Below are 23,167 nucleotides of genomic sequence, written 5' to 3'. Positions count from 1 at the left end.
CTTCTCGTGTCTTTGATGGTGGGAAATGGGAAATATTATTTATTATAAAATAAAAACCTCCTCATCAAAACATCACATTCAACAGTCCTTAGTCCTAGTTTTTTTTTTTTTTTGTTTCTGTTTTATTTAATAGTATGTAATTTTAAATTATATCCTAACGTGGGTTAGGTGGCGATTGATGTAGGCCACGATCCTTTCCAGTGTCGGTTGCATGGAAAAACTACTGGTCCATTATGGCACGTGCACTCATGTGATCAGTTCTTCTGTTCTAAGGGATGTGTAGGGTTCTTGACATATTGTTAATATTTAATACCCCACAAAAAATAAGGAAGATCTTTAATTTCCTTTTATGGATCAGAAAACTGAATCTGGACGTCTTTTTGGCAGGAATACATTGATTTAAGTTGTCGATCCATAAAAATTCATGTTTTTCAATTATCTTCTTCCAATAATTTAAGAAATGATTTGGGTGTATTTAGGGCAGGCTTCATGCATGGTTAGGCCAATTAGGCCACCGTCTTAAGGTCTTTTGAAACTGAAGTACGACTTACTTTATTTTTATATTTCTTTCGATACTTTATAATCTTTTGTTTATTGGTTGTATTATTCTTTATTTCTTTGATATTTGATATGTTATACTTATTATCAGATGCCATTGATTTTAGATGGTCGTTGTTATTACCAGTCGTAAAACAACGACAATCTAAAATAAAAGTTAGTAGTTGATATTTTATAAATTATTAAATTTAAAATAAAGAGTCGCTATTAAAGAATCTTCAATTTCTCTTAGATGGAAGAGAATCTCAATCGGATAAAAAAAAAAAAAAAAAAAGTAAGAAAATTACGTATGATACTTTGATTGATTCTTGGGGAAATAATTGTGCACAACCTTTCATGGTTGTATGTATCCAAGAAAGCAAAAGAAAAGCCCTCCATTTCATTTCATCTAATTTTTTGGTGCACTATTGTTTTCAACGAAAGTTCTACGTTTAAAGCAATTAATTGGATACTTTTAACGATCATGACGGCAATCATTTTAGTGTACAAACAGCATTTTTTTTCTTTTCTTCTTGTGTCTTTATTTTTGTCTCCTTGCTTTTCTTTTATAGTACAATAGTATTTCCTCATTCCTTTCCTTTCCTGCTTCTTTTTCTTTTCTCGTTTTCTATAATTTTTTTCCTTTTTTCCTTTACATTAGTCTTCGATATTGCTAGATTCTTGTTAGCTGTCAGGCACAAGATCACATACGACCAGCCATCTTCCACGTACTTATGTCGGATTTTACAGCTTATAACTTAGTAGGATAATCGGGGTCAAAGTTTCAGACACACTGGTTTTCCTCCGTATGCTAAGCAGGCCTAAGCGCCTTATTAGTCGGAAACGATGTAAAACTAATTAGATTCTTTTCTATATATTTCTTTCTAGCAATATAATAAATAATGATGCTGAATTTATTGTAGTTAGGGCTACAAATAATTTTATTTTTCAAATAAAATTAATTAGATTCTTTTGGATTCATTTGAAGGAGAGATGATTCAAATTCGTAGCGACGCCACCTTCATACCCCAGTACCCATTTATATAGGCATGAATTTCAGGCACGCAATGTGCCACACCAGTAATTTTTTTGTTATTATATTGTTGTACTTGAAAGACGACGTAGGCTATAGGCTGGGTAGGACTTAGGAGAGGTACTTGAATGGAGTTTTCTAGGTGAGTCCCGCTAACCTATTATATAGGGGGCAGGCCTTGGAATTTTCGCGGACCTGCAACTCTGTAAGAAAATTAGGTAGAAAGAGAGAGAGAGAATGTGATTAAATCGTCCTTTTCTTGGATTTTATTTCATCGTGTCGAGAGAGAGAGAGAAATAGTTCATTATGAGGGAGAAAACGGGTCCCACAAAGTTTACCAACACGTCTGTGCTGAATGAATTGGTGCGACCCAATTCCCTGGCCTCCACAAGCTGACTTGATATGGATAAGGCACAATTATGAAAGATTCCTCCTATTATCCATGCTCTTCTCACTATTTTCACTCCAAATGCAAAACCCGCTCCAGTTAACCTCTGAAAATGGGATTTGGACCAGACGTTCCTCAAATCACGACAGCATATACGGGGAAAGAAAAGAAGACGAAAGGTGGCTTGCATGTTATTTTGAGTGGTTGAACAAGGAGTAATTCTAGATGTTCTACTTGTATCTTATTAAAAATAATATAACTATTAAAATTACCAAATTAATCATTATTGAATTTTGATCAAAAAAAATAATTTTAATAGCCATATCATTCTTAATAAAACACAAGTAGGTCACCTAAAATTACTTTCGAATAAGCCTTATGTGACTAGTGTGATGGTCCAACCATTTTCAATAGCCAACAATAAAATCAAAATTTTTAATTACAAGGATCAAGTTTAATTTTGATAAAATTGAAACTAATTTTTGGTCTAATTATATATATATATATTAAGAAAAAGATTTTAACTATATAAAGTATTTGTCATTGCCGACGGCTGGTTTGAGAGTATCCAAACCAACTCCAAGGTGGAAAGAGAGAGTGGTTCGTCTCTCTTCAATGGTCAGGTTGGGGGTGGCCAAACTCCCAATGGCTACCCCAACGGCTAGTATGCCACTCCCCTACTTTGCAACCACCTTTTCTCTCTCAACATATTATCACGATTTGAGTTGTTCATTTTAAAAGGATGGCTCATACTAGAGTTATTGCACCTGGTACCGGTTCTCATTCCCTGAAAACGCATCTAAAATGAGTAGCATGACAGAGGCTTAAACTCTTGAGACTTGGATGATAATGAAAGGTCATCATCTTACGTTTTCAAGATCGGGAAATTCATACACTTGCCATTGGGAAAAGAGAAAGAGATAAAGGAAAGGGAATAAGTACTAAAGGATGATAAGATATAGCGAATCCTTTGTTGAAGTAAGAGAGCGGAAGAAACGGAAATGGAAGAAATGACAAGGGACGCAATCCTCCCCAATTGCCAATGGGGGGGGAAGAGGATTGTGAAACACCGAGAAGTGGAGTGAAATTCTTCCCTAATACCCTAGATGTCATCCAACCTTAAACATAACTGCCAAACCAACACTAAATTCACCCCCAAAAAAATAAGAAAAGGAAAAAGGAAAGAAACAGTAAAGCGTATTTGCCAGAATCCTGCTTGCATTTAGGCGGCCACACTTTGCGGCATGCCAGAATTGCCCGGTTGTCATTCCTGCTTTAACTAATCAAATTTTACTTCTATTTCAAGGTGAAACAAGTTTACCAACCACATTTGTCAAAAAGAAAATGCCAATAATCGAAGACCTGGAGCTATTACAAAAAGCATGCACCGGTTCTAGAGTATTCATTCTTCAAAAGTACATAATTGCTCTAAACAATTTTCACAGTGAAATTTATCATGATGTTGCTTCAAGTCCGTGGAAGAGTATAGACTAACTACACACGCATATAACGATACTCTTCTCCCTCTCACTCTGTATTGGACAGCCTTCTGAAATTTTTCTTCGCTCAGATGTACAAAATAACCTCACATCTAATTGAAGAACAAAACAAAACAAAACAAAATAAAACAAAAAGGAAAATCCTCACCCAAATGCCTGAAAATGAGCCGCTTTAAATATTGCATACTGGGAATGTTCAAGAGCAAGAGCCGTTCGTTATTTCTGAAGTTTTCTGAAATTTACATACTGGGATTAAATGTAGAACAAGACCAATTTTATTGGAGAAAAAAGATGCAAAGGAGAATGAAATTTATGGCTCAAGGTGATTGTGGGTGGGTGTTCGCACCTGAACATCTTGAACGAGATTTTCAAGTTCAGCTGTTATTTCAGCGAAGGAAGGCCTACTGTCCGGAGCTGCTTCCCAACATCTCTGCATTAGTTCTAACAGCTTGGGGTGTGCATTTCTGGGAATATCTGGACGTAGTCCCTAGAAAGTAGAATACAGAACATAACTGTTAGGTACAGATATCAGAAGCTTTTCTTTTGTCATGAGTCACATTTGCGAGTCATATATTAAAGACTCTTGAGAGGCATTAAAATGCTAATGGAGGAATTGAAACTGTTTAATACATGTGTTCTAGGTGCCAAATACACTAACATCCTAAATCTATTCTACACCCTATTTTGAGGTGCACACTGAAATTTAAGTGTCATTTCAGAAGCAATGATATTTGACATGTTAATAAGGTTTACTTCTCTCATTTAGAAGTGGAAGAATTTAGTGTCTGCTTGTCCAATAATAGGCATGAACACTGGATAACCATGTTAATTCATTAAATTTAAATCAGATGAACTGTTAGATCATTATACAAGTACAGCATATCACACACTATTAACTGGCCTGCAGGGAGGGGGGGTTGCCTAGAAAGTTTAGAGATAGTTGTTTGATACTGAGATGCCAAAACTTTTAATAGTAAATCACGGCCCAGCAATTCAGATGTTCAAACCTGTCTCACACCCAGTGCAGCTTGTAGCGGAGTCATGGTATCATATGGAACCTGCCATACAAAAAACTTTTAAAAACTAAAATTATGTTGACTTGTACAACATTGATATCTCTCGAAGGATTGTTTTAGAAAGGAAGGATAATTTAAATTGAGGTCTGTTGTAACTATAGGACATGCCTTGGCTGTCACGAGCTCCCACAGTACTATAGCAAAACTGAATACATCTGCTTTCTGATCATATGGTTGATGATTTATAACCTCGTGAAAAAGAAGATGTAAACAGTGAGCAAATACAGCAAATGGCATATATGGGCATAAAACTGTAAGAACGTTAAAATATGAATATAAAATCAGGGATATTAAAGTTCAGTTTGTTCTGGTAAACATGAAATCAAGCAAAATAAGTATATCACTGCTGCTGGGTAAGATACGCATCAGCTTGATGCAGTGCCAAAGTGACAGCCGTGTCATCATCACATGGATAAATTAGCAAAGTTATAACATCAAGATTGATTGACTTGGAATATAAGACTTGCAGAGTATCATCTCTAACAAGTCCTGTTTATTTTAATTCGTATACTTGTTTATCTAGTACTTTGTGATAATGTTAGAATTATGATAAAATTGGAAGTTGTGATAGACTTAGACTTGTGATTGTGTTGGAATTGTAGTGGTAAGTAGTGTTACGCTGGAAGTAGTATATCTATTTCAAGTTATCTTTCGAGAATTTAATGATTGGACAGTATGGTACTGCATGTCTCTCTAGCTTTTGGGAAAATAGCAATCCTAAAGAAAATCTAGAAATTAAGTGCCTTAATGATGAGGTGGTGCACATATCACGTGCTCCTACTTACTCTGTCAATGAAAAAAATGCTCATTGGTTGCCCATCATCTTCCATTGACAAGTGCATGGCATGAAAGATAAGGTGCTTTCCGCCCTTCCCTTCTTTCATCTCCCGGGGAAGAGTTGCAACATTTTGGATTTTTTTTTAATAAGTAACCACAAATTCATTGTCTTTGCTGTCTTTGCACTTTTTTTAATAAGCATAGGTTTGTCCAATTAGTAACCACAAATTCACTATGACCTGTTGCGCTTCCATAGGTTATCTATAATGAGGATCTTCCCTAAAGCAACCAACCACGCAAAGAATGTCACTCTTATGGGAACCTTATTCCGCCAAATACTCTTCTACAGGAAAGGAGTACTATCATGGGGAACAATGAAATTGTAGAAAGATCTAACATTGAACAACCTTTTCTTAGAAGGAACCCAACAAAGCTTGCCTTCACCTCCTGGTCTCAATCTTAAGGAGTACAACAAATTGAAGAATGAGGTGAAGAAATCCAATTCCCAGTCATGAGCTACTTCGATACAAGTTAACATTTCACTGCTAAGGGTCACTAGGAAACTCCTAGTGATCTGCCATGGAAGCATCCTTAAAAAGGATGAACAAGTTCAAAAAAGTTACATTGTGGGCCTGATCCAGCTAATTTTGGAGCCATCACCTACCTTAAATCTCGTATGACTAGAAAATTCCCCCCCAGCCCTTCCTGATATTTTTTCATGATCCCACCCTATACAACCCATGAACCTCATTTGAACACCACTCACCTCACAAGCTGTCATAATATTTAGAATCAGCCATCACCTTCCACAAGGCCTCTCTCTCATGAACATAGCGGCATAACCACATCCCAAACAAAGCTTGATTAAAACAAAAGTAAATTTCAGACCCCCAACCCCTCCTTTAGAGACTTAGACCAAGTAACCAAGTGGTTTGAACTCTTCACCAAACCCTCCCCTTAAGAAATTCCACTTTAACTTTTCTATGTGATTGGCAACACCAGCAAGGAGGGAAAAAAACAGACATGAAATAAGCAAGCAAATTGGATAATGTGCTCTTAATCAAAGTTATCCCCCCCCACCCTTGGACAACTACAATCTTCTCAATAATGTCATCCTAGATAGATATGGCCTTAAAAGAAGCTCCCACTGGAAAGCCAAGACACTTCATAGCAAAGAAGAAACCCTGCAACCCAAGATACTAGCCAAACCATCAACATTATTGACATTACCAATAGGGACCAAGTAATTGAAAATTTTATTAAAAGCGTAAGGCACCCCTATGTATACAGGCAATATACAACAGGAAACAACTTCAAAGCATAAGAACAAGCTACACAAGTAGTGAAGATGATCTGATTTTGCCAGAGAGTCGCCCAAAAGCAAAAGTGGGAGATGTGTGCACCAATATTCCTAGACCCCACAAAAAAACCAGATAGAAATCCCCCGTTCGTCGCAGCCGAGATCATTTTACTTAAAAGTCTCCATAACGATGACAAACAACAAAGAAGACAAAAGGATTTCCCTGTCTCAGACCACAAGAGCTATTAAAAAATCTCATCCGAGTGCCATTCACCAAAATAGAGAGGCACACCAAAGAAAAACAATGCGCTATCCAACTATACCATTTCTCCCTAAAGCTGCACATTTATTATGAAAATGCAACAGGAAGTCCCAATTGACATGATCATAAGCCTTCTCAATATCCAATTCGCAAAGCACACCTTGCTCCTCAGATCTGATCCCATTATCTAGGCATTTATTAGCTATAAAAACTAAATCTAGGATCTGCCTACCCCTAATGAATGCATTTTAGGGCTTGCATAATTATAATTATTTTTCCTGATAATAAAATTTTGGAAGGGTATCACTCCATCTTCCTTGTCCTTTTGGTTGTAGATTGTTGTTCTACATTCTTGCTTCCTTATAATTATTTTTCCTGATAATAAAATTTTGGAAGGGTATCACTCCATCTTCCTTGTCTTTCTTTTGGTTGTAGATTGTTGTTCTACATTCTTGCTTCCTCCCTCTTATTTAACCACATGACAGCTATGCCACCCAAGCAGTAGCAACTACAAGTAACAAGATAATGAGAAGTGCAATGCCGGCTTGCCTATATTCTTGCAAGTGGCATGCCAGAATCCCAAGAGAAGGGAATCCAACATCCTTCTCTTGAAGAAATGATTTATTGCAATTAAATAAAATATCGGCTTTGTCAGCTGAAAATATATTCTAACATCCAGTCTAATATTATTATACTAGCTTTCTTTTGTTTTGTGCCATCTTCCATAATTATAAGAGAATGTGGTTACAATTTTTTTTAAGTTTTTCCAAATGATTCTTTCAATTATATCAAATAAATCATACATGCAATTATCTTAACTTCTCCTGACTAGTATTTTATTCAAAATTTTCATGTAATGGGTCAATCCATGGACTACACTACCATGCACGCTTGCCGCACATAACACATGGCCCAATCTGTGGGGGTGGGGTGGGGTGGGGTGGGAAGACTAGGGCAGTGGGGGAGATGAGGGCTTAAAAGAGTGACCTAAATCCAATTTCAAAATAATACTAAAAATCTATAACAGAATAAAATAACACTATAACAGAAGAAGACGAAGAAGAAAAGTATAATATATGTCACCATCCTATTATTTATGTACATTGTTTTTTGGGCTGGGCCACCATATATATATATATATATATATTTTTTTTTTTTTGGGGGGGGTGGGGGGAATTTTATGGGGTGGTTTCCTTTTTTTTTTCCCTCTATTATTTATGTACATTGTTTTTTGGGCTGGCCCACCATATATATATATATATTTTGGGAGGAGGGGGGGGGGGGGGGGGGGGGGAATTTTTTATGGGGAGGTTTCCTTTTTTTTTTTTTTTTTTTTCCCCTCTCTTGAAAAGTTAAGTAGGCAGCTTGTGCCACAGTAGGCCGTACATATAGAGGACGACCAAAAAAAAATAAAATGAAAGCTTAAAAACCAAAAGGAAATATCAAACATAAATAACACAGACCTCAGGTGCCATCCATCTGTATGTTCCGGTCTCTGCGGTCATTACTCCCCCTTGATTTTGGAATCGAGCAACACCAAAATCTGCCACCTTAACAACCTTGAAACCAAAAAACATAGTTTTTATTGTAAATTGAAAACCTTGCCTTTCTTTAACTGAATGGAGTAGAGATTAAAGCAGGGAGAACAATCAATTACAATTAGAATACCAACCATCCATAGTCGAAACTTATTGCTAACAAATCATTATCCATAGACAGAGATAAACACGATGGAAAAATCAATACTGTCATAATGTATGAGGATGGATATGGCAAACCAAGATTCACTTAATTCATGAGAAGAGATGAGACCTCCTATGCGAATCACATCTAGAATCAATCAAGATTATAATGACTAAAACTACAAATCATGGACAAGAACCTAATAACTTCATAAAAGTAAATTCCATTAAACTTGAATCCTACTAATCACTATAAGACTGTATGCATAACTTTTGAAACCCAAAAGTTAGCTAAAAATATGAGCAACTCATGATGAAAAGGTTGAAAACAATACAGAAAATAATCATTCCTCACATCAGCATCTAGATTTAATCACAGAAGCCACATTCAGATGTCAACAAATAAATGTTAACTACTAAGATCTCAGTTCTTAGTAGAAGACTGCAAATGCAATCTATCCAACTGGCGAAGGATCACCAGAAGAATGTTAACAATGGGTTGATACAAATTCCTCTTCTCAATTGTAACGATATAAGACTTGGTAATATAAAAATGAAAACATTTTTTTTAGTATTCAAATCCAATATGAAAAAATTGAGAAACAATGACTAGTTAGCTGCTTCAGTCATCTCAAGCCTATAACTAAAATGAATACTTTTGGCACCTCATACACTTTGTCAAGTGAAATACACGGATCATTATGTAATAGAAGATCTAATTCTATTTATCCTTTCGTTAAAGGGAAAACTTAATTTTTGTGCATTTCATTAACTTTGACATTGCTTTAGCTGTCAGTCAATCAAATCAATAATATTCATAAATTCTTACATTATGATTGTCCATTAGCAAATTTGCTGTCTTCAGGTCCCTATGAATTATGCTACTTTGATGCAAATACTCCATTCCCTTGCTGACATCAATTGCGAACTTTAGTAGCTGAGGGAGTTCCAAGATGTTATGATTCTTATGCAAGTAATCATACAGACTTCCTCCAGGCATATACTCTGCAAGCAAGATCAAAATCCATAAAATTGTATTTCAATTACTAAAAAGGAAAAATGACAAAAGACGAACAAAAAAAAAAGCAACTAAATTTTTAGTTAAACAAATCCCTATAAGAGCCAAATCCCAAAGGTGGAAAAAGAAGTCCCGATTAAATTAAGAGCCAAATAACAAATTCCTCATAAACTCAACACCCGGAGAATAAAATGACAAAACAAAGAAAAGCAAGATACATGCTGTTATAGGAATGACATGTGGTTCAGCGAATGTTCACCAACTGCAACACTTACAATCCCGAATAAAGAGTAATTATATTTTGACCTTCCAACTTAGCATTTACATTGTGAATTTGAGTGCCCACAGGTAAACCAATCTTTGTTGTCTTGTTATTCAAAGTGATGCTCTAAAATGATAGCTTTGGATGAGTAACTACATTATTATGACACAGGCTCAGACTCCATATCACCACAATTAAATACAGAACATTAAATCATTTAATAGTCACATGATACACATTGAAAAGCAAGAGGTATGCAACCTAGACCATTGGGTGAGTGAAAATAGTGAAAAAACCCTAATGTTGCCGGCCACCAGAAAGACACAACACCCAAACAAATTTAGAAATTTTCTCAAGTTGCACAATGAGGGCAGGAATTTCTTCCACATGGATCCTTCTGCATCAATACATCTGTTAGGATTAGTTTGCGCCAAAAAAAACTTCTTTCAAAAAATATGCTGATGGAAATCGTGATATGAAACTTGGAAAAGTTTATCATGTCTTTTCAACCCACTTCAAGGAAAACTACTTTTCACATCTTAAATTTATTCCTTTTCCCTTGCAGCATCAGATATAAAATCTGGTAGGGAAGTCATAAGAAACCATCAAAGAAGCCAAAGGACTAAGCAATACTTGTCTAATCCAAAGGAAAATAATTGAGTTTCCAATAAGAGATCCTACCTGTTACTATGCACATATGTGGAGGCTTGGTACAAGCACCAATGAAACGAACAACATTTTTGTGTCGGACCTCCCTGCATTCATATAAACAAAAGACAAAAAGGAAAAAAGTAAAGTAAATAAAAACTGGCTCACAAATATATGATAATGGTGAGCAGTAATCTTGCCACTAATTCTAAAGCAAATCCATAGCTATAAGAATGCTAAGAATAATAGAAACAGCATAACTTAAAATTACTACAAGGTGGAAACAACGAGAAGATGAGGAACACAATATGGAACAACATACATACTGGGCTTCAGAATTAATAACTGCTGGAGAAAAAAAAACTGGCTTCATTATTACTGACTTGCTAGAAGATTTGATGAATGCCAATGCCATAACTCTATGAAGCTGATTGCATGATTTTGTTTTGTTACTAAACTATAACCAGAAGATATTTCTACCGCTAAGAGTGAGAGATTAAGGGAAAATGAATTTAAGACCATCATTCTCTTATTGGTGACTTCCTTAACAATGAATAGCAAATAAAGTCCAAGTAAAATACCAAACAGCTAACGTAGATACAAGTTCTTGAAGTTCCCCTCCAAGCATGGAGGATAGTTATTGCAGGCCAGTTTGGTAACCATTTCTTCTCATTTCTCCTAAAGAAGTCAACCTCATTTTTTCACATTAACAAACAACTTTCTTCACTTTTCTCTCACAAAAAATTCAAAACTCCATTCTACATTATATCTCATCAAGAGAGCCGAATATTCTAGAGGCTACTACAATCTTAAAGACAAATCAAATCAACCAGATTTTCTGAGACAAAATGAGGAACATATACAATAACCCAATCCAAAAGAGATATCATAAATGAGGATTTTTGAATATCATATAAACATTGCAATGGCTTTGTATGCAAAGGCAGGTATTACCATCAATAAAGAAGATATTTTCTGACTGCTTATTTTTAGAATGAATATAATGCATATATATGTAATCGAGATAGGTATTACCCAGATTGGTGTTCAATTTCTCATGAGCCGAGCTTATACGAGTTTAGCTCATTTAATAATTAAGCTAAAATTATTATTCAAGCTCGATTAATTTATTAAACAAACTTAATTTGAATCAAGCTTATACAAGCCAAGCATTAACTGCTCGGTTCATTTACAGTCCTACTCATACCACAACTATATCATATATATTCTAGCAAGTATGATGCAGTATTCAACAAGATAATATGTCAAGATATACATCACTAGATGCACACATCAAAATATATCATTCAAAACTAACCATGATAATGATAAATGGTAAAATAAACCAACCATAGTGTTGATTTTGGTATAATAAAAGCTCGAAGTAGGATAAGATGGAATACACATGGTCAACACACGCATTGACTCGATAAACTAACATGTACATATACCAATCAAATACTTGGACTTGAAAAAAGAAAAAGTTATGACCGACGCTTTTATGGCTTGAGGAGGGTTTCAAGCAGCATTTTTCATACAATCTTAAGCAAGTTGGGATGCAGGATATCTTTTTCTTAGCTTGAGGAGGAGTGTTGATGTACTGCGTTTATTTTTATATTATTATTATTATATTGGAGGGCATTTATGTAATTGTATTATTTGACGCTAATATAAATAAAACGTTAGTAGAGTAAGAACCTTAATTTTGGATCCTCTACGGCCTATCTTTCCTCTCTTTCTTTTCTTCTATATTCCTTAATTAAAAATATCATGTCAACTTGGAGAATGATTATGTGCTACTAGATCATATAATTTTCTCACCAAGATACATCAGAAAAACAAACAGATTTGAATTTCAAGTAAAACATGAGTTACATACTAACAGTTGATTAACTATTCACCTTAGAATTGCCACTTCTTGAGTAAACTCATCCTCTAAAGCATCATTCAAATGCTCAGATCTAAGAATCTTAACAGCAACATCTTGACTAAGATAAACTCCATGATACCTTCAGATAAAGAACAAAAGAATGGTAAGCGTCATAAAGAGAACTAATTTTCTTTATTTGGGGGGAACATAACTTACAGATCTCCACAAGAACCAGAAGCAATTCTGTCTCCTATCTTCAATAATCTTCTATCTATTTCCCAATCTCCAGATTTTGCTTCTGTAGCCAATGCTTTTTCCACAGCTGAATGAGAACTTGAAGACCGCGACCATGATCCCTATATTTCCAAAGAAGGATATTTATTACACTTCTAGTGGCGTTCATCTTTCACTTATATGATAAGAAAAAAGATCCCAGGAAAGTCTTCTTAGTTGGAGCATTTTGACTTCTTTACAAAAGGGGCAGCACCGACTCCTTTTCAAGACTCATGTGAAAGGTGATGTCCATGTAAACTTGATATTAACTGGTTTTATAGTTTTATGATCACTACGCACAAAAATGAAAAGCCATAAAGAACAATTCATCCAGGATATGATTTCAAGATCCAAAAATGATCCAGAAATGAAACCAAGTAACTAGATAATGTCACAATGAGACATATTACCTCACTTCTAGCAACTGCATTTTCCATAGCTTCATACAAACTATCTGCATCCTGGCCACAACATTGCAAAGTCAGCAACATTTGGACTCAGCAAAGATCCCTGTCATAAAAGAAATATAATCACAATGCTCCTTAATATATTACAAGGTCACTTTCCTGGGATAAGCCACAATTTGTTTAATTTTAACCAGTTTGAAACACAAACATGATAGATACATCAAGTAGCAAGGGCTTGAACTATTATTGTAAAAACTTCAATTTTGTAAGACAATTCCAAAGAAGCTCAATAAGAAGATGAAAAATAATTACTGATACAACAAGTGTTTGCTGCGCATGGGCAACAAGTAATAACATCACTGAAACTTTTTTTTAGTCTTTTAAATGGAATCAAAAGTGAATAAATAAAACCACAAAAAAGTGCACATCCACCAATGTAATGGTATATGGCAATGATACTAAGGAATGATAATAATTAAAAGCATCATAACAAGTCAAATTAGAGAATTACAGTGGAAGAAACAGCAAAGAAAAGTGATAGGAGTAATAAAACAACAGAGAGTGACAAAGTACCTCAGCATGCCACCCATCCACCACAAAAACATCAAGGGAGTAGCCGTCAGTTGTTGAGAACACATGTGCTTCACGGATGTTCAGTCCTATTTCCGAAAGCAATGCAGAAAGCTAGAACAAAATAACACCTTGTTATAAAACATCATAGTCCTGATGTTTTTCCGGTTTGTAGTTCTCATGGTATCTACAAAACCTTACTTATCAAAAAAATATATGGTATCTACAAACCTTGAAGGGAAATGGACTTTGTCACAAATCTGAAGGCTATATGTTTAAGTTAATGCTGTAGAATTATGTTTTCAAAAAGGAAAATGCTAGGCTTACAAACAGATTTTACAAAAAAACTTTTACAAACTAATGTGGCACAGTATGATTGGGTTTCTCAAAAATTGAATTTATCTCATTTTCCAATAGTGTTGTGCTACATCAGTTTGTAAAAGTATTTTTGTAAAATTTGTTTGTAAACCTAGCATTTCTTTTTCAAAAAAGGAAACACTATATTCTATTTTGTTGAGAATTTTATAGTTTATAAGTTTGTGTTAAAGGTATTGAATGAAACTTCCTTCCAGATTCTAGTGAAACTTCATTCCAGTTTGAAAGAAGGATACCCATACTGTCATGGGAAAGTTGGTTATGTTGTTCAGTATGCAATAATTTTACAATGAGGTGGAAGTATATTTAGAGTTAACATAGTCGCTTGGCAGTGCAAAGATTTGATAGAGATGCTTAATGTAGCAAAACTTTCTATGACATCATTTTAAAGAGAGAAAGTCTTGCACAGACTTTACATAGATTCATACGAGCTATACTTACATTCTCCTAAAAGAGAATTACTTTGAACACCATAAAAGACTTGCATCAAAACTAATCAGATTGGAATTTGACAAATTGCACCTATTAGTGAAATACCAAGAGTAACTGCTTAAGTACTATAGTACATGTACACTGAAGCCACAACACAATGCAAATGATTAAAGAACCCCATAGCATTAAATAAGTTTCAATACTAGAAAATAAAAACTTAGACAAATAGAAGAATTGCCTTCAATGAACTCAGTTTTTCATCTTACCTCATGGAAGTATGTCTACAACTCAAAAGGTTCTTTGTGTTTGGCTGATATCAAAGGAAAACAACTGCCAATTTCTTTTTCAAACTCATTTTTAAGATTTCATTTTTTTATTCTCTCTCTTTTTTTTTTTGGGGGGGGGGGGGGGGGGGGGGGGGGGGGTGGCGGGGGTTGGAGGGTTTTCTGATATCATGCTGAACCAATGCAATGAAGTTAAATGGGTGTTTGAATCTGAACATAAATGTTGCATGCAGAAGAGGTTGGGGAATTTCTGTCATAAATCAGTCACTTCATAAGCGCTCAGAAAAGATAAAAAGAGTCACTTCATGAGGATTACCAGTTCATGGAGGTATAAGACAAGACATTAATGATGAAATAAACTGAAAGTCTCCAAAAATTAATATGAATTCTGATAATTAAAAATATTACAAAATATTTCTTCTAAGGTACCTGACTAAGAAGCTTGGGCTTGTCAATGGTAGAAAATATTACTTCATGTACCGGAACATGTGAAAGTTCTTGCCTGCATTGTATTTCACCAATGGTCAGCTACATTACTGAATGATGCTAAAAATGTGTGATATCATAATTGTACAGCCAAAAGTTCAGCTAAATAAAGACTAGAAATACTTCAGCCACAGAATAATTTAAAACAGTTAATGCAGGAAGAACTTGACAGGAGATTATGGGTCAGATGTATGCAAATATGCCTTCACAGGCATAATGGAACACGAGGCTCTACTATTCAGGAAAGATACATATTATGGATTTTTATGTGTTACATATAAAAGTAGAGTAGAGGTTCAAACAAAAAATTATTGTTCACACAATTTTAAATGTCAGTCGAAGAGGTCTTAATTCACTACTTGAAAGCATTGTCAGAAAAGTCAGTTGCACTTTTTTAAATTTCATCGATATTTAAAAGAATGAATTGATAGAGCTCAGAACAAATAGGTCTAAGTATACGTATGCTCTCATAGAAATTGATCAAAAGAGAGATTCTATCCTCATGTTCAAAGTACACAAATATAACAACCTGCCGTCAAAACAGTTCCTCACACAAGTTATTCTATATTTTGCCCATTGTGTTTTCAGTTAACTTGACTTTCTGATTAGTTTTCGCTAAAATACATAAAGACATTTAAAAGTAGATTATTTTTATTTTTTTTATTTCTAAAACATATAAAGACAGATATTATACAGAGATACAGACACGTGTTTATAACTAATCCAAGAATGTCGTATCAAATATGTTTATTGCTCATATTCTTAAGGGATTTACACATAACCCATTTATCTTTAATGTTTCAACCCAAGAAATTCATAGATTGGTTTGAATTGTAATAAAATATAGTAATCAACTTCCATGTTGTATTGATGTTAAGGTCATAAACAATGGACGCAGTAATGGCATAGATCACATGCTACACAATGTACTGCCAATAGGCTCCAAGGTCCTCTTTCACATGATGTGCGCATTGTTAACTATATGTAAAATTTCTAAAACTTAAAAGTACGCCTAAAGCATTCATACATGTTAAGACAACATCATATTAAAGTATATTGATCATAGGAAAATGCATCCTAGTAGTTATCTTACCAGATTATGATCGCATTAAAATGTTCTTTAACTTTCTTGTACCTAATTATATCTTACCATATAGTACTCAATTCTTGGTGTTTCAAAGCAAAATCTGAAACCTTTCTCAATTTCAAAGACTAAAACATTCAAATTGAAACTTAAAATTATGATAATAGAGTCAAGTGTGAGTTTTGCAGAATGATCAATTTCCTTTGTAAAGATGGCATGGTAGAAATAACATTTGTAAACCCCTTCATGTAATCCCTGAATGGCATCCCAGAGAGAGGCCCCACTAAAAAGCCTAAAAAGTAATCTAAATACAGAGTAAAGATATCACTGATTCAGGAAATTGATCTACAACCACCGACCACCCCTAGAGACGTGGCCGACTACCACTACAACACATAAATGACCAAGCAGAAACAACCGAAGACCACTGCAACATGAGAGATTTCACCAACTAACTGACAGACTTTTCCAGCCAGCACACACAGCCAGACTGCCCTGACAACTGACAACAACCACTACAGTGATGAGGTCGATAACTACGGCATCTTAGCTGTTAAAGTGATGACGTCGTCAACAACCTCCAACCATGGGCATCAGGCCTGAGCCTTCAACCACAGCACTGCTGCAAACAGCAAGAAAGAAAACAAAGAAGAAAAAGGCAAAATAGGAGGGACTAGACTCTTTTTTCTTGCTTAATTTTTATGCTTTGAAATCATGTCAAGATTACGGTTTTCACAAAAGAGAGGAACTCAGTATCTCTTTGGCCCTTATAGAAGCAAAATACACCATTCTAAAGAAAAGGACAACTGGTACAATATTCAAAAAATAAGGATACCTAATAGGGACATCTGTCCTCTGCTTCTTCTATTACAATATTACCCTCATTCTCTAACAATACCAAACCAAATCTGAGGATGAGCTCATGTATGGGCTACATATTAAAGACACCTTAATAAGAAAAAGTTAGGTTAATGGGTAATATCAGTGTGATGCAAGTGACTTGTATTTCCATCAAGTCGCGTCATTTTGTGGGGCCCAACAGTTTTTCTTCTCCTTGTAGGAGAATAACTCTCTGTGTTAGCCAACTTGCTACTTTTTCTCCCACAAGGCTTATATTCCCTCATAGCCGGTTTTGCACAACTATATAAAAATCTCATTCGGCACTGAGATCAAAAAGAGAGAACGAAAAGGAATATGCAGCAAAAGCAGTTTCTCATACTTCTGTAGTGTCGCACGGCACTGAGAGAATTAGAGAAAACATTCTATTTTGTGTGAGTAAGTTTTGAGTGTATTGTGGCATTGGGTTTTAAGTGGTTTTCTTTTTACTATTCTTTGTACTCCTTTTGATAGTGAATTTTCTCTTGGTCATCTCTGCTTGTTAATATAAGCTTGTTAAGTCAAACCACGTAAATCTTGATGTCCTATGTGATTGCTTTGTTTTTATTCTGCTCTTTTTTTTTTAACTTCTTGCGATCCAAAAATTCATTTGTCACAACAAGCAGTGTCTTAAATCTTCAGGAATAACAGAGAAACAGAAGAAATGCAAACAATCATTAGCTTAGTTACCTTCTGGAAAAATTCTCTGTAAGATATCTCTCCTCCATGTCTTTGGTATTATTTCTGACATCCAAATTTAGGTCCTCAAGCTTAGAGCAAGGTTCAAAGTCAGTCACACAATCCCTGCTTCTTGTTACAGAAATGACATTAATAAGTAATAGGGAAAAACAACCACAACTTGAAAAGAAGTGCACTCACTGGAACTCCTACCAGGAATGCAAATGATGAGAAATACTACCATTTCATTGAGATAAAAAAAAGGCAGGCAGCACTCGCATAAGTAAAAGTAGGATACATGAAATACCTTTTATGTGATGGCACAACTCCTTCATTATCAGCATCACAAGATGGTCTTGTGGTAGAGAGAGCACTAACAAATTCCTGATCATCATTATCATCTGTTCTAGTACAAGTATTCTACCCAGCAAGACACGAGACCAAAAAAAAAAAAAAAAAAGATAAAGAAATAAGAAGCAAACAAAAAAAACATAATAGAGCTAAAAATGTTAAATTATATGGCTTGAAACAGAATAGAAGAGAACAAAAAATTGATATATAGTGGGTAACAATATACAGATGTTCATAGGAGTATGATTGTTCATAGTTTGAGTACGCCATGGTAGACCAGATTTCTGAACTTAAGAGGTGAACAGTTGGCATATGCAATTAGATTAGAGTAATATTACTAACATAAATCAAACTGAATGACACTGATCATGCATTCACTCGGACAAGACCATTCTTAAACAACAATAAGGTTATAAAGCTAGCCCCTAAGCAAAAGCGCATATGACATGTAAATTTTGATCTGTTCCACAAAGGTTTACCATATATATAAAGATTACTCTTACCAATCAATCAAAACAGAAAAAAAAAAATATATATATATATATATATAAATCAGGTAATCGAATGCAGAAAATAGGCAAACTTTGAGGTTGAGAAGTAGGGCTTAGGTAACAGAATTTCCAAAACTCTATTATAACTGGTGTCACAAATAATTTTTCAGATCACAAAGAGGCAAAAAAGAATAGAATAAAAATAAATCTATCACACAGGATGCCAAGATTTCTGTGGTTTGGCTTAACATGCATACATCTACAGGCGGCGAGTTTTCCATTAAAGACTGAATGGAAAAATATATGGAGGGGCCTACTTGTCACTTGAGCAAAAATCAGGACTTTAATTGTCAAAATTAGAAACTCGAATCCATATTTGTCACAAAGGCAAAACTCATGGACTTTTGGGACAATTCCCTAAAATGTGAATCTAATGATGAAGAAAAACAAACAAATGGTAAATGATATGTGTTTGATCCTTGTGTCGTGCATAAATCTTTCTTGACGTATAAACTAGGAATGCTTGCATATCCCCATCCTATATGTTTCCTGGATTCACACTTTCAACATATTTGTGTCATTTCATACCTATACTGCATACATACTTCATAAATTACATTTAGTTAGTTGCCCGTATACCTCATTTTTTATGTTACTTTCACGCATACCTCATTTTTTTGTGTCAAACAACATAAAGTATAGAATATAAGGTCTTTGTCTGAATTCAAGGCATTGCCCTTATAAATATATAATTGACAGCCCCTTTGTCACTAGTGCTGATCTCTTACCAATCAATAGGAGACTCATGGATCATCCCTTATATTGGATCCTCAAAACAAGCAAGCAAAGGGTGGGATTACCATCTTAACTTCATCCTGTTGAGATTACTTTAGTGGGAAGCTTGCAGAAACCTCATTAGCAATCTCTGACATCCTAAAGCCTTGATTTGTAAGCACGACCAACCTAGCCTATACACACCTTATTAAATATAGAAGATAAATTTTTTCTAATATTTTAACGTACAAATAATTTCTTTTATGGATACAGAACCATCTTAGAATCAAACACAATACTGCGAAGATTCTTCCAAGATTCCATAAGTCACTCTGGATCATTGGTGTATTAATCTCATCAAAGTAAACATACAGCAATCTGATTTCTCATGTTTGTTAACCAGACAGTTATAGCACCCTCCACATTCACTAAGCTGCTTTTGAAATTCTAGCTAAATGACAGCAAGTCACTGATAAAAGTGACAGACAAGTATAAAATCGTAGCCAGTATAAAAATTAGAAGAAAACTCATTACAGATCATAAATCCTACACCAAGCCGCTGTCTAGCCTGACAATTTTTATCTTTATGGCACTATAAATAATGCACAATCTTTACCTTGTTCTTCTTTTCCTCCTCCATTTCAGCCCCTTCCCCATTCTGGAATTAATTAGTGGTCATAATACACTATTAAACATAATTTTCAGCCTTTCTTGTGACCCTTTGGATTCTCAGGAAAATCAGTAAGGTAACTCACCCAATGCAGAGTGGAGTTCATATCCACTGCCACCAGTGCGCCTAAGACATTTGGCAATAGTGCCTCGCTGATTGCAGGTTATTATTTCTAAACCTACACCCCTATTCATTGACTTGCCACATTAACTTGCTAAGATCCACATAAAAACACCAACTCTCTGTCCATACTGCTAATCAGATTTTATTATAGAATCCAATTTCTGGGGGAAGTGTATACGTATAATAATTACATACATACATGTCTGTCACTGTAAAGTTCCCAGATCTTATGCTATCTAATACTTTAGCGAGAGTTGAGACTACACAGATTTATGATCATAAGCATATGTCCATATGTGTGTATGGGAAAAAAGAACATGTGTAAATCGCGGTTTGAACTTTGCTCATATTTTTCTTCTACTGATTTTTCAAAGTAAAGAAAAAGTAGAAGGAACCCAATCAAGCCATCTTAACAAAACATTTTATTTTGCATAACAAAAGCGTAAAAAAAAAATTTCCCTCTCTAACTTGAAGCAAAATTAGTCAACAAAACATTTTCCAAACATAATTATTTGAATCAGATGAAAGGCTTCACCTCCAAGAAACGGATATGATATACAGGTCGCTTCTCCGGGTCCTTCGCCAATGCAAGAATCTTTTGATGTAACAAAACATCTTCCACTCTATCCATATTTACGTCAAGTCCATAACTGACAAAAAAGAAAGTGCACGGCTATAAGTTTATCACCCGAGAAGACAGAAGGTTATGTTCAACGTTACATATTTAAGTAACTTTTGGAAATATTTTCCTTAACTTAAAGAAATAAAAAAAAATGCAAAATGTTCCTCCATGTGAACACACATCTGGGCTCTTTGTTGGTTTTTTATGGGTTGCTTGGATAAAAACCTACTTCGAAAGGAAGAAGCTTTAAGATAGTAAAGGGAGCCGCTAAACAGTCTAGAGTTTCAGGATGGTGTTAAAACTAAGACAAATTGCTAGAGAATTTGCGAAAGACAATGGTGGAAGTGGGATTGATATATTCCTACGGCATGCCAATTAGAGGGTTGATTGGTAATGTTTTTTTACAGGGTGCTTTTTGCTTTTTGGCTGTGATATGACACAAAGGTAAAAGTAATTTTGAGTGTGTCGTGATTGTTATGTGTTGACTTGTTTATTAATGCCTTTTTTTTTTTGGCTATAAAAACAAAAAAAAAAACAGTCCTAAAAAGCATTAGGAAACGAGCCCCTAGGTCCTCCGTCTTGAATTATAGACACAGGATAATGAAGATGCGGCCCTCACTGCCAATTCCAAACTGTCCCAGAGTTATTCATAACCACGCTTGAAGTTGCCTACCAGCAGGATCTTAAATTTTTTGGATTTTTAGTAGAGACACAGATTTCCTTGAGTTAGGGCATTTTCCATCAGAGGGAAACTTCCCTTAGCTCTCTGAATTTATACTATATGGCTCCCGGGGGATATCCTTCGGCTTGTAGCTTAGTTGGTGATTAAAGGTAATCAAGGGAAATATTCCTTGCACGTCTTAAGTGCTTTATAAAGATGAATCACTTGTACAATGGGTTTCCAAGACGTATTTTGATGAGATTTTTACAGCCGAGTTTTATTTTCAGACGCTGTTACGGCGGTTCTGAGTTGACTTGGGCTATAACAAAAATGAAGAACACAAGCTTTGAAGTATTATTGTGTTCAGAAACTCAAGAAATCAATGTTGTACCAATCACCAAGTCACTCCACCCCTAGAAAGTTTTATATGAAGAAGAAGAAAGATGATAATCGAAACTATAAGCAAGATAGCATTCCACAAACAGCATCCAGACATATACTCCAAATGATCGAATCCGAATATCATCTACAGCTACTCCAAATCTTGCATTCAAAATAAAACACTTACAGGTTAACACCTACCTAGCGATACACGCACATACGTATACACGTATATACACTCCGAACCGACTCACAGTGATCGCAATCAACTTTACAGCATTAAAGTCACTCGAAAATTCGAGAACGAAGAATTGAAATCTAAAAAGACAAGAAAAATAACGAAAATATAAACTAAAAAATTGAATTTAGAACCAATCACGACGAGTACCTTTGAGGCAAGCGATTGAAGTGAGCGTCCAAGAGCTCCCGAAACTCCGGATTAGAGACGACCTCATCGAGCCCGCTCTCCATCAACCGATTGTACACGTCGTTTCGCACATCGGTGCTGCTGAAGCCTCCGCCGAAGCTCCTCGGCGGCGACGAGCTCTCTCCCACTCCTTCGATCAAATCCATGCGGTTTCGCGGTATGTGTCAAACAAGGAGCTTAGATTTCATAGCCGAGAAAGTGAGGGAAAATGAGCGAGAAAGTGCGGTAAAAGACTCCGGAAACTGGATTAGCAGAGGATCTTTGACTACGGGTAGAATCTAAGAAGACAAGGGAAATGTTTGGAGTTTTGTAGGAAGACGGATGGTGTTTTCGTCATAAAAATTGTAGCAAGAGAACCGGAGCCCAACTGCTACTACTTTCTAGAGAGAGAGAGAGAGAGAGAGAGAGACAGACACGTTTTGAAGCATGTCAAGAAGTTAGTAGAGAGAGAGAGAGAGGGAGAGAGACAGTAATGGTCCTTGCCTTCTTGGTATAGAGGGATTGATTATCCTAATATTTCTTTTAAATTTGAAAGTTATAAATTTATAAATTTCAGTCGTTTATTTTATTTAAGTATTTAAAATAAGTTATGTTTTAGCATTTAGTAAGGAAATTACCTTAAGGAATTTGATAAGTCATATTTTGTTTCCAAGGAATAGCTCAATTGACTAAAAACCACGCCTTATGAAGTAGAGATCACTAGTTCAAATCTTCTTTCCCCTTTTTGTGTGAACATGTCAGAAAAGATAAGTCATATTTTTTCATTAAATACTAAAACATAATTTATTTTAAACTCTTAGATAAAATAAATGACTAAAATTTTTTAATTTGAGAATATTAAATTTAAATT

The 23,167-nt window shown here is 35.1% G+C and overlaps 1 protein-coding gene across 4 annotated transcripts; it reads right to left on the bottom strand.

Annotated features, from left to right (window-relative positions):
* Positions 1–3,287: 3,287 nt before the first annotated feature.
* On the bottom strand, positions 3,288–22,739 carry LOC132183686 (serine/threonine-protein kinase STY17). 4 transcript variants are annotated; one of them, XM_059597059.2, is made up of 17 exons: positions 22,279–22,739; positions 20,762–20,876; positions 18,125–18,237; positions 17,830–17,949; positions 15,123–15,195; positions 13,606–13,716; positions 13,036–13,086; positions 12,569–12,708; positions 12,384–12,491; positions 10,516–10,589; positions 9,384–9,559; positions 8,336–8,431; positions 4,642–4,722; positions 4,465–4,515; positions 3,804–3,944; positions 3,606–3,689; positions 3,288–3,507 (listed from the first exon to the last, which is right to left on the bottom strand). In XM_059597059.2, the coding sequence occupies exons 1-16, from the start codon at positions 22,461–22,463 to the stop codon at positions 3,654–3,656; spliced, it is 1,671 nt and encodes a 556-aa protein (XP_059453042.2). In that variant the 5' UTR covers positions 22,464–22,739; the 3' UTR covers positions 3,288–3,507; positions 3,606–3,653. The 4 variants fall into 4 exon arrangements, with proteins under 4 accessions (XP_059453042.2, XP_059453041.2, XP_059453043.2 ...); XM_059597058.2 differs by having other exon boundaries at positions 3,288–3,689; XM_059597060.2 differs by having other exon boundaries at positions 3,288–3,689; positions 17,830–17,946.
* Between the last annotated feature and the right edge of the window lie 428 nt (positions 22,740–23,167).

This window comes from Corylus avellana, chromosome 7 (assembly GCF_965113065.1).
Source record: "Corylus avellana chromosome 7, dhCorAvel1.hap1.2, whole genome shotgun sequence".
Classification (NCBI taxonomy): domain Eukaryota; kingdom Viridiplantae; phylum Streptophyta; class Magnoliopsida; order Fagales; family Betulaceae; genus Corylus; species Corylus avellana.
Note: the sequence above shows the minus strand (reverse complement) of the source record. Positions and strands in the feature narration are given on the sequence as shown.